Source organism: Rhipicephalus sanguineus, chromosome 3 (genome assembly GCF_013339695.2).
Source record: "Rhipicephalus sanguineus isolate Rsan-2018 chromosome 3, BIME_Rsan_1.4, whole genome shotgun sequence".
In the NCBI taxonomy this organism is placed as follows: domain Eukaryota; kingdom Metazoa; phylum Arthropoda; class Arachnida; order Ixodida; family Ixodidae; genus Rhipicephalus; species Rhipicephalus sanguineus.
Genome location: NC_051178.1, coordinates 101414492 through 101427189, shown reverse-complemented (window position 1 = coordinate 101427189; position 12698 = coordinate 101414492). Strand labels below are relative to the sequence as shown.

The 12698-nt window shown below is 43.3% G+C and overlaps 1 protein-coding gene across 1 annotated transcript in view; it reads left to right on the top strand.

Moving 5' to 3' along the window:
- LOC119386857 (arginine and glutamate-rich protein 1) overlaps positions 1-12698 on the top strand; it is a 31025-nt gene that overhangs the window by 1508 nt on the left and 16819 nt on the right. Inside the window, exon 3 of the mRNA XM_037654122.2 lies at positions 7436-7664. Coding sequence (XP_037510050.1) covers positions 7436-7664 — 229 coding nt within the window. The remainder of the gene's footprint in view (positions 1-7435; positions 7665-12698) is intronic.

The following is a 12698-nucleotide window of genomic DNA, read 5'->3' as shown; positions in this document are numbered from 1 at the left end:
GGCTCTGAAAATTATAGGAACTGGTACTTAAAGTTTCCAGATTAGTTTTCTCGCACTAGTTAACACTCAATTCACCACTGAACCACTCCTCCTTGCTTTCGGAGTAACGTTCTCACTCTGCAGAATCGCTCATTACCTTTCCCCCAGAGGCTAGCTTTGCCACAAAGCTGAGTTTCTGGATGGCTGATCTCGATGCTGATGTAGAGGGGAAAGAAAGATTCGGTGCCATTGCAGTTTTCCTAAAAAGAAATATGAACTTGAAGCTCATTGCATGGCTTGGCTACACTGATAACTCTTATACAGTAGTGACGGAACGGCTTAGGATGTACACAGATTAACAAAGGCAAATCAGAAGAGTAGCCAGAAAATGTTATTAAAAAAATGCGACACAACAATATGAGCAGCGTACCTAACAGAAGGTAGTGAAATTTTCTGAAAAAAAAAAAAAGGTTTCTATTCTGAAGGCAACTCTCTTAAAGAAGAACTTGCACAGAAACTTTTCCTAGCCTGCATTTTTACGTAGTTCTGAATGCCATAGTTAGAATACAAAGTCTTAATTTCTCTACGATGGCACAGATAATTGTAGCGCCGTATGCAACTTATTCGAAACTTGCACCAATTACAGTGTGGATTTGGATTGAACTAGGAGACCACTTGCGTCTGAAAGCTGAGTTGGGGTTGCATGATGTTGCAAAGAAACCAACGAGCCATTGCCATTTGGCTTGTTATGGTAGTCCAGAGGCATGCAATGACTGCATTGCCAAAAGCTGTCAGATTGGCTCTTCGAGTTGTGCTCGTCACTTGAAGACACTGAAAAACTTGCTTTCCCACTGTTGTCCTGCCATGGACTCCCTTTGTGAGGAAAGGTCATCGTGTATATGTGTCAGTACTACAAGACTGCCACGTCAGATTTTGGTGATGTGGATTGTCTCGTTTTCGTGTCTAAAGTAAAGTTGTTTTGCGTTTGATCAGTGTTCGGAGCTGAGTGGTCACAATAAAGGGCCACTTAATCTTTTTTTGTTTTGCTCTGTCGAGTAACTGAGGCTTACTGAAATAAAAAAAGCCACGTAATTACCAAGGAAAGACTTGAGATAGAGCAGAAAAGGGCGTCAGTTATGAGTGATACCCTTTTCTGTTTTGTCTTGAGTCTTTCCTTGGTGATTGCGAGCCTTCTTGTATTTCAAGGGACACTAAAGGCAAATAACAATTTATGTCAGAGTGAAAGCTCAATGTATGACAACGTCTAAAGCGGCAATATTATCAACAGCAGTGCCCCACTTACTGAGAAATTAAGCTAAATGTATCACATGATGAGCGCCACGAGCGGGACACTTTGGAAATGATCCCAGTGACGTGAAAGAGTCCGACTACAATTAATCACTTGTAATCAGACTAGCTGCAATAAAAAAGAAGAACCTTCCGTGCATCAAGAGACGTAATAAAATGCTGCTTGTTTGTTTCTATTTGATTCATGGAAAAAAGAACCTCTTTGGCGTTGCCATGGGGAATGTCGCGCGTGGTTCAAAGGTTCCGTGTTTGCCGAACTGCGCTTCGCCTGGCGCCCTGCTTCGCTCATGCGGTTGCGTCTCAGTAATAGTTTCGGTATCGCGTACTGCCGCGTGTGTATTGTGCACTCGTGAAAGTCGCTCTCACAGAAAGTTCGACAAAATGCCGCATGCATGTGATGTTGCCGGATGCCCGAATGGTGCACACCGCCAGTGCACGCTGCCATTGCGCAGTAAAGGCGGGCAACGTTGGGCATGGCAACAGTGACGTGAGAAAGACCGCTTTCAGGCAGATGATTTGAAGTGTGCTAAAGCGATGCGGACCACTAAAACGTGATTTTATTTCAAAATAAGCACTTCCTTGGCTCAAAAGTAGCACTACGAGGCTTCTGGACCGCTATTTCAACAGTCAACGTCGACATAATATTTGCCTTTAGTGTCCCTTTCACTAAACATGTACCAACTAGCCCAGCAACAAGTTTTACCGAGTAACAGGCTTTGTAGCGTAATTTCTGATTTGTCAGCAGTCCAGCAAATACAGATAAAGAAAACGAATGTTATTTGTTGGCAATTCCTTTATAGCAGTACTGCTAAAATCTTTCTCTTGTCAGCAGAGGTAGAAGCGCAGTGTGCTTATACTCGGAGCATATGGGTGCCTTATACTTGTAGCCGAAAACAAATTTAGAAGGACAATTTTTTCTGTGAAGGCTACGTTGAATTTTGCGGTAGTGGGAGAAGAGACCTTTGGAGGGCATGATGTAAAACCCCTGGTGCCCTTTCTTACATGTTTCAGCATGTCAGTAGAGTCTAGGCGCTGTGTTGGCATGGTCGCCACTAGCAAAATAGGGCGGCCACACATTGTGAGAATGCCCTAGAAGCAGCACGCTTTGGAGAACGTCCAGGAGACCAGAGATGGTAGTGTGTCCCTCAGCTGCGCTGGCCATCTACCATCACCGAGTGGAATGGCTGCAGTATCCTTTTTTTTTGTTGGCCCAATGGAAGGCTTTTGTAATTTAGATCAAAAAAGGAGCAGCTGCACCTAAGGATGTCGATATGGTTGGCAACTTTATTCAGGAGGTTACAAAGCAAATTTCGTCATCCCATGTGGATCAACTTTCTATTCATTAATTTTTTTTTCCCCTGTGTTCTGGGAAGACCAGACATGAGATGAATCTTTTTGGGCGGTGAACATTTGCTTTCACAGTAGTCGTTCAGAACATACACCCGTGTGTGCGCACTGGGCACTTATAGAACAAGTTCGTGGAACCACAGTGCTCACTTGAAACTAGAGCAATAGAAAATTCCAAATACACTAGGCACATCAGAAGTAGTTGAGGCTTGCGTAAGAATATTTTGTATAGTAGGGGCCATAGGTCGGCAAACTCACTCATGACTCAGATCGAGCCATGAGTCTGAGTGAGTGAGTTCTGGTGAATAATATTTTGAAGTGTTTTAATCCCGAGTGACTCCGGCTGTGGAAAATTTTGGTGAGTCTGAGTCTGAGTGACCCCCACGCGCAAAATATATTTCATGAGTGAGTCAGAGTGAGTTCCACATTTTTTGCCGACCTATGGTCCTATCTACTCTACTTCAGCACTACTATCAGTCTTATGTCGGCTCACTTTTATACTCGCGTCGACTTGCACATACTTCATGCACTAGCGTTCATACTACAGCTCAATCTTTATTGATCAGAGGCGGGAGTTACAGAGGCGGGGGCGATACCTTGACTTCCCCCGCAGCAAACTCTTTCACAGGAAGTTCTTCATAGAATTATCTCGTGTAAGTGATCTCTTTCAATAAAAATGTGCTTACTGGATTGCAACCACTGATAACTCGTATTTGAAGATACGAGATCAAAAGGTGCCATGTACAGCACCGATTATGCGAGATATTGGTGTTAAAGAGCATTGACATCTTGGTGGAAAAAGCTATCTATCTATAAGCTAAGGGACTCATGAGTCAACTCACTCAGACTCAGATCAAGCGGCGAGTCTGAGTCTGAGTGAGTCCAGTTGAGAAAAATTTTAGTGAGTCTGAATCTTGGTGAGTCTGGCTGAGGAAAACTTTGGTGAGTCTGAGTCTGAGTGAGCTCCACATTTTTTGCCGACCTATGGTAGTGGCGCATATTATGTATAAACTTTCCTTGCAAGTTTCACAAAAGATAAATTGCTTATGTAAGAAGATGTCTCTCTCAAAAGCATTAGAGAGTAGAAACCGTATGACTTGATAAACAGTGCTTTAAAGAGAATGCGCCATTATTGGAGCATCGATGAGTGGGAAAAGAGCCTTTTGCTTGAAAGCATTAAATGCGGGGAATTAATTCGCCAATGGAAAAACAAAATGAGCACGTGTGTTCTCGCAAACTTTGTGCATTTTTCTTTTTTACAATAATGTGAATAAAACAGTTGGTATGGTGTCCTGTACGAAAATGGAGATGGTGGAAGATTGTGGATTGAAGAACCCAGGATAGGTAGAGGAGTGCCAGCACAAAATTGTGAAAAAACTTGCAAGATAAATTTTTGTGGACAGATACACACGAATTACAGTATATATCAAATTGCATTTAAAACGCAAGTTTTGCACATTTACACCGGAGTTATGCAACAATTTGCTTATTCTCTCTGAAGTGGGGCAAACCTTACGATGTTCCTTCGTGTGAAAGTCTCCTGTATACTTGTGTTATATAGGAGAGCAAATAGAAAATGTAGTCTGCATAAATATCCACTTTGTGCATGCTTTCTACAGGAGTAGCATGTGGCTCTGAAAGCATTGGCACACTATGCACAGCATTGAAAAGGCGCACTTTTTTACCTGGAGTGAAACACCTCATGCGACGTAGTATATTGAACCCGAAAAATTTCCCTCAAAAGATATCTGTGAATGTGGCGGCACTCTGCATACCATTCATTATAGCATGCTGTCAATGGGCTATGAATGGACGTAAACGAGCTGTGAAGCACTTGTCAAGTGCATTTATCGGAGAAAGTGTTTTCCTACGGCTATTCTCATTCGCTCGGGGAACTGAAGAGCCTCTTGAAGTGGAAGCTCAAAAAAAAAAAAAAAAAACACAAGGCAAGAAGGAACGTTACACAGCACTGACTAGCAACTAACTTAGAAAGCATGTGCATATTTAAACTATCACCTGCACCCACGTGTTCTCACATCTATGACATTATCTATAATATAAAACGATTTGAAAATGAAATTTTGCTAACATGCAGAGCTACTGACGGCATGCTTACATACAGAGTGCCATTTTTGTCTATGTGGCTGGCCTCAGTAATCTCGGTAAGTTTAATACAGCAGTGTGACACAATTACGTAGATTCATGTGCAAATAGGCTGGACACATAGTGTACTGGCCTGTTCGGCACAAAGGTAACATTTTTCTTTAAAGCCTTGTTGATGTGTAATATGGTGATTAGAAAAAATAAAGAACATATTTACAGAACGATAGATTACATAAGTGGTGCATAGATAATGAAGTTTACTATTGGGAATGTTATATCTGTCAGTATATTAAATCTGTTTATTGCTCAATATTGAGATGTCATTATAATACTTTTTAGGTTGCCATAGAGGAACTTTCTTAGTGAGCTAACAATGTAAATGGTTTTCTTGTGCACGAGTTGTAATGTGCCTGCTGCTGCAGATACAAAAAGTTTGAAGAATGGTGGACCTGCGCAGGCATTTTGTTTTCTAGACCTGCCGACATTTAGAATCTTATCGTAAAATTTTTAGAGCTTCTTTAAGATTTTAGCATTGACAAATATAATTTTATGCTTTTTACTTCGCGACTGGTTTATAGCAGAGATGATTGAAAGAGAAAGCAAGAAAAATGCGGTATATTTTTTAGAGCCTGCTTTTCAAAAGGTCCACTAAGTTATTCACATCCGTCTGTAATGGTGCCACCCTCTCGTGGAAAACTGCTGTATACACTATGCATAACAAGTAAAATTTCAGTAATTCTTTCCATGTGTGGCAACCATTTGACTCATGGTAGAGTTTTCATGCCAAATGCAAAGATGTTATTAATGGCGAGCACATGACTGAGTCACCCATTAATTGTCTGCAGAGCACACTGCAATATTTTTTACTATGCAGTTGACATATTGAAGAATGAAACAATTTTTTGCATATTTTGACCGAAACAATGCTGCTTTTCAAATTTTGTTGGGAAGTCTAAGTCACTTGCACTGCAAATGTGCAGAAACGAAGCTCCTTTTTGTATTAAGAGTTGAAAATTTGCCTTTAAACTTGGGGCATAGTCTCTAAAGCTCCCTAACATTCAATATGCCACTGCCATGGTGGCCCAGTGACTACATTGCTTGGCTGCTGACCCGAAAGATACGGGTTCGGTCCCGGCTGCAGCAACCTCATTTGACTGGATGCGAAATGCTAGAGGCCCGTGTTTTGGGCAATGTCAGTGCACGTTAAAGATCCTCAGGTTGTCAAAATTATACAGAGCCCTCCACTAGAGTATCTCCATCACACTTTGGGACTTAAGCCCAATAAACCAATCAACTATTCAATATGAAAAAAAAAAAGAAAGAGGAAAGAAGAATGGTGATGCCATGCTGGCATGCGCTATACTTTGAATGCTTACATGCACCTACAATGGGGGACAAAAAGACATGTACATTTCCTGTGAAGAACGCAATATGTACAGGCTGTTAAAGGGAACACTTGCGTGCGGGGCATGTTTCGATTTCACTCTCTTGCAAAAACATAGTGGCTAAGATTTGCATAAAACTACTGGTCGTTGACAGACTCGAGCAGTGCATGAGCAACGTTTCCCTGTCCACTTGCTGTTAGAGGGCCAGCAAAATGGAAGGTGCTCATTGGAGTGTTCCCTTTAACAGTGGACTGTACTGTACATGGTCGACCACATAAAAGGTGAACACCTCATTAATGTTCAAGCTGGTAAAACTAGAATGTTTATTATACTTCACAAGGAAAATGTCTGTTATATGACGTGTAATTATGCGTGTATTAAGCGTCAGCTTCTATGATGTCTCGAATACTTGTAAGGCGTTCGCTTTAGATGGGGTGACCCTGTACATTAAAGATGCTGTCATTCGTTGTTTTATTAATACTGTTCTGCAAGATGCTGACTTTTTGCTGGCAGAGTGCAATAAGGGAAACATTGGCGTATTGCTGCTGCCATAACATTCTACCTAATTTAATTCACTGCTTCGCTCACTTTGCATACCCGAGGTTTGCATATTTGGTGCACGTGTATGGTATTTCTTTTTTTCATTCCATAATTGTTCCACCCTCAATAGCATCAAAATGTCGCTAGGCCAATGACCACTCTAATTTTTGTTAATTTATCCCTTGAGTTTTGACAAAGTGGTGTATATGTGATGTCTCTTTGCAACGCATTCTTGGAATATGCGAGTTTCTTTTAGGTTGCAAACAACTTGATAGTTGATGAATATTCAAAACATTCTTGTGTGAAGCTTGTGGTCAGGGATGACACAGCAAGGTCGCAGGGCCAGCACTGGTGTAGTTTTCTAGTTAGTGTATTTCAGATGGTACATAAGTAGATGATGCGTGGACGTGGTGTTTGTCGCTGCTACGTAGGTTCAGACATGCATCCTCCGAGATGCGTCTCTGCTCTCTTATCTCCGAGGTCATGTCGAGGAGCTCAGTGTTCCAGGTCGTGCCCTTATGTGTCGCTCATTGCAAGCGGCAAATTGCGGTATTTTTTGTTCCAGTATCGAGAACTGCCGTATTTCGGGATGCTTCCGCTCGTATTTGAAACGGTAAATTTTACCCGGGAGCTCATCTCTATCTATCTACACCATCTGAAACTAGGTTTTTATGTGGTCTAAAGTTTTGATGCGTTCAATGCAGAAGTAATGCAGAATGTGTCTTTCTGTTCAATGTCGTACGTGGTCAATCATTGTAAGATCCTTTGTACAGGCGGCAGCGTGATGCGGACATTTCCAAGAGGGCCGAGGAAGAGATTCAGCGCCGGGTCGAAGAGGCGGTGGTCGTCCGCGTGGCCGAAGAGATGGAGCGGCGCCGAGAGGCCATGGAGACGGAGGTGCGACGGCGCGTCGAAGAGGCCCGGCACAACATGGAGAAGCAGCTTCTCCAAGAAGTGGAACAGCGGCGAGCTCAGATGATTGCCGACCAGCAGAAGCGGGAGGTAGGCCACCGGCGGCCCCCCAACCCTTGCTGTCTCTCTCGCGCACTGGCTCCTTGCCCTGTGACTCTGCTGCTGTCATCTACGGGCAGTTAGTTTATCGATTGTGATGCGCTGTGCTGGTAGCCATTCAGACAAACTGCCAATTTCCAGCTGCGTTGTTTTGATAGTTTGTTCTTTTGAGAACTATGGCCTTTTTTTGGTGCCTTTTTTTTGCCGTGCTACCGATTCTGCCATTCCTGCTGTTTGCTGTTGAGCTTTTCCATGTTATCAGCACCAGTCTTCTTTCTTTTCGTTCATTTTTTTCTCCATATCGAATTATATATAGTTAGCTTCTTTGCACTCTCAAAGGTGAGGTCCATGTTGCACATCCCAGTGCCATAGCCAGGTCCCTCGAAAACTAATGGAAGCTAATCTCAAAGGCTTGCTACGCACATTCCAGGTGCCACAAACATGTCTCAGCTGCCATGTTTTGAGCGCATTCTTATTAACTTTGTTATATATTCAGCCAGTTTCACTGGTTTATATACTGGAAGAGGCATCTCTCGGGCAGTGTATTCTAAACTCCGTTTCAGTCAGTCTGGTACATTTTCTTGCGCGTAACGTGCTTGGCTACACTTTCTGTTATGGCTTCGGAAAGTGTGGCAGATCAGCAACCTTGCAAAAGGTGAAGCTAGCTCATTTGTGCTACATGTCCCAGCGGAGATGCTTATTTACATAAAGCACTGCCTTTCTGTGGCGAACTGTTGAGTACATTGTTCTCGGGCATGATTGGAAAGTAGGCTTCCTTGTAGATAGCAAACACACAAGCTACCTCTGCTCTTACTTGCAAGACGTTATCTCGATAACACCTTTTGTTTTGTTGTTTTGTTGCCTTGAAAGCTTGGTTTGAGACGTCTTTGTGGCAAGTTCTCTTCTTGGATTATTCGGAATGCAATTAGGTTAGGAATCGGCTAACTTAAGGAACTAAAGACACGTCCCCTGTGCTAGTTGAGTGCTCTTCCAGCTTTAGTGGTTTCAACTTGATGCTCGTGAGAGGCATGTTGGGGTTTTTGTGATTTGGAGCTTTCTAGGGTGTGAGCCTGTACAGAGCATTTCAGTCAACAAGCATGAATAGCGATGCATTCATGTTGGTAGCTTTTTTTTGTTAGGACAGCTTTTCATTTGTTACCAGCATGCACATTTGGCCTCTCGTACATTCAACTGGCTTGCATTTGCTTTCCATGTACATAGTATCACATCGCTGCTTAACTCTTTAGGCAATCATGCATTATGATTTTTAGACTGTTATATCTTCTTGTGATGTAACTGGACAGAGAGGTGTTTTAATTATGTGGTGAATATATTAATATATGTAAAGCACTGTCTGTTACCGTTTCTTACTTATGTATTATCATTGTTCTTGATAGTAGCTCCTAGATATGGATGAACATGCACCTTACTGCTCCGTCTTAAGGACATTTTGCAGACGTTTAACCATGGTATCAAGGGTGGGCTGCCGTTAAATGGCATGTTAATGTGAAGTTCATTCTCCACTGCCATAAAATTTGCTTCTTTTGTAGTTTGCCATGTTCACGTACAACAGAACTCCGCTGATGCGTTTCACAAGTGAAAGGGAGTGATCCTTAGTAACCAGACGAGAAAATCGATATCCTGGAAAACAGGACAGACGGCATAGTCCTGGCTTCAGAATGACTCGTTTATTCAAGCTTGGCATTGAGGTTTCGAAAACCTTTGATTAATGGCATTGAAGTGACATCTCTTGGAGGTTTTCTTTGTTGTCGTAGGTGATGTTTGTATGCCTTCCTCATTTTCCTTTACTAATGCAGTAGTATGTAAATGAGTGCAAATCTGATGCCACTTTCTCAAAATTACAGCGTACAATTGGGAATGGCATGAAACGACAGTCTAACAACCAGTTGGAATACAGTGCATGGGAGGTAATCAAACCTATGAGACCCTCCAATTGGAACGTTAAAGCATGTAATGGGAAATGCATCAGTGAAGTTGGGCTGCACTGACATATGAGCTAATAGTTCCTGTATAGGTAAGATCTGGTCTAAACAAAACAGTGCATTTAATTCTGTCTTCACTTAAATGGCAGCTTCGGCTTTTTAAATATGAGCAGTAGATGTATGCAGCATTCATCCTGTCGTTTGGATGTTTCATTAGTATTCTGATTAACAACTTCGTGCATAGGGACTTGGCAAAATTTCCATAGAGTCACCGCAAACTCAAATATAATTTCTAGGTTTAATTTTTATTCATACAATTTTCTCCCATTTTTCTTAACACCATGGAATACAGTCCATGCAACCGATCAAAAATATTATGTGGGTGCCACACAGTGTGCTTTCATTTGTGATTGAGCCCAATTGAGATCAAGTTTCTTTATTGCAATTGGCTTAATTTGTGCAAGATCCAGTGGAAGAGAGCCAATTGTAGTCAAGCAATTGGATCACTAGCTGGGCTTGACTGCGTTGAAAAAACCTGTGTGATGCCATTACATTTTTTTTTACGGATAGGCACATTCTTTTTAATCCTCTGAAAATTTGTAATCGCAAGATTTTACAGCCTCTGTTGCTGCTGTTATTGCTGCTGGAAAAGTGATTAAAGTGGGAAAGTTCTGGCATCACAGCAGGGGTTGTAAATACAGTCGCCGACCGATAAATTGGACACCGATGATTCAGACATGCTTGGTAATTCGGACAGTCGCGCGGCACCACCGATGATCCCATAGAAGTAATGTGTAAAGATGACTGATATTTCGGACAGCTGCCAGATCTACATTCGATAATGTGGACCCTGTCCGAGACTGTTGCGCATGCCGAATCGCCAGCCATTATCTCCTCCGGCACCCATACCATACAAAGTATGGCCTCAGAGGTCAAAACGAAAACTAAATTGTGATCTATGAGGCTTTATTTTGATCACTACTTTGTCTCAGAGATTTGTAATTGAAAATGCCGATCTTGGAAGCACTTGTACATTGTGGGAAATCTTATCGACATTGCGAACATCCTACATTCCGGTTCCTGTATCCCCGCGCTGCGTTTCTGCGGTGAAGCGTTTTGCTAAGGCAGTGACAGCGCAGTACTATCGTAAGAGTGAGGGGGCCTGTCGGCGTAGTGTACAGTCAAATCTCGTTACAACGAACACCACATTAACGAACATTTCAAATTAACGAACTTTTAAGAAATCCCGTGCCGACTGCTTATAGTTTCAATGTAAAAATATTTCACTACTACGAACTTCAGAATAACGAACATTTCAGAATAACGATCGTTATTTAATTCCCGTGTAATCTTAACAACACCTCAGTACTACGAACTTATATCCCGAAATGCGAGGATTCTTAGATTTCAGTGTATCGGTCATGGCAGTCGGAGCTGTAAGGTAGCAGACGACGCAGCGCGAAGAGCGGACGCCCTCCCGCTAAAACCTGAGATGGCACGGGAGGAGAAAGACGCGGGCGGAGAACTTTCTTTTTTTTTCCTTTCGTTGCGGAGGCGACAACGCATCAGGTTTTGTAAAGGCCCAACCGCATGCATAGCACGCGACTTTCGAGCGAAGGCGACTGCGACAAACGGGCTCCGTCGCGCTGCTCGATTGAAAACTATTGCGCGCACACAGGCAAATTACGAAAAAGAATTACAGAGTAGATGAATGACAACATGCCAAATTTATTATTGTCTTGTTTGAGATAAAGATGCCATAAAAGCGTTTCGGGACTTCCTTTTTTCGCAATCTTATGTTTAACCGCGGCAGTAGTATCTGCTGTGATCACATGGGGCGCCCGGAAGCGTACGCTGCCTACGCTACGTCGCACTTTGCAAACTGCGTTATGTTGGGGTTAGTCCACGAGGCGCATCTCGACAACGTTTCCTCTTGCTGTCATAGAACGTTTAAGGAAAGCCGCAGCGCCTCACATCGTTGCTTCGCAGGGAGAAGGGCTACCTCACACGACGACGATGTTGACATTGCAGCAAGCTACCACCAATGCAGCAAGCTACCATCGAAACATCAGAACGAACCGTCGATCATAAATAACGACAAAATACGGCCGCTGCCTCGCTCTACGCGTGAGATGGGGCTGTAAATAAGGTAGTCTATAACTTGCATTCCTTGAAGTACGCGCCGATTGGAAGCATCACGAGCAAATTGCAACCGAAGCAAGGGTCAGAGATGCTGCCATGTTGTTGGATATCGTCATGCTCACTTCCGGGCGACAAGCGATGTTTTCTGGCTTTCCAGAAACCTGGGATGCTATCGCGGAACGATTCTATTTCAGATTCCAATGCCTTTCGTGCTTTTCGCGCTTGGCCAGTGGTCAGAACGACGGTCCGTCCGCGTTATCAGCGCGATCAGCCAGCCGTGTGGAATCGGAAATAGCATCGTTTCGCGATTGCACCCCTGCGACAAGCGACGGCGATGGATGGCCCTCCGCGACAGCAAATCCTGTCGGCCGTCGCTCAAAACTCGCGTGCATGCAGTTGGGCCTTAAAGGATTGCAGCGATGACATGGACGACGATGTCACGGTAGCACCCGAAGATCGCGACGAGTCCGTGTCGGCCACAGATGCGTTGGACTACTTGAGGAAACTCCGCATATTCATAGAAAAAAGCGGAACAGCGACCGAAGCGGCGGATAAAAATGCGGACGGTCTAGAATCGTTCGTGACGCAGAGTTTGTGCTGCACCCGTCAAAAAAAACGATCACGGACTATTTCAAATAAACGTGCCTTGTCTGACGTTCACGTGTGCATTGTTGTGAGAAACGAGTTCAAGGACGTACCGTTGCAAAGGTAGGACGTTTGCGTTACTGAAATTCTATTGTTATGGTAAATTTTTGGGCTTTCACTATAACGACCTTTCAGAATAACGAACATTTTTCCGCGGTCCCCTGAAGTTCGTTATACCGAGATTTCACTGTAATCGGAATAGTGAGGGGGCCCGTCACCGTAGTGTAATGTGGTGACGGGCCTCGTCTCGAGCCCTCGCTGTTCTTTCGTCATCGTACAGCGATCACTTCACACT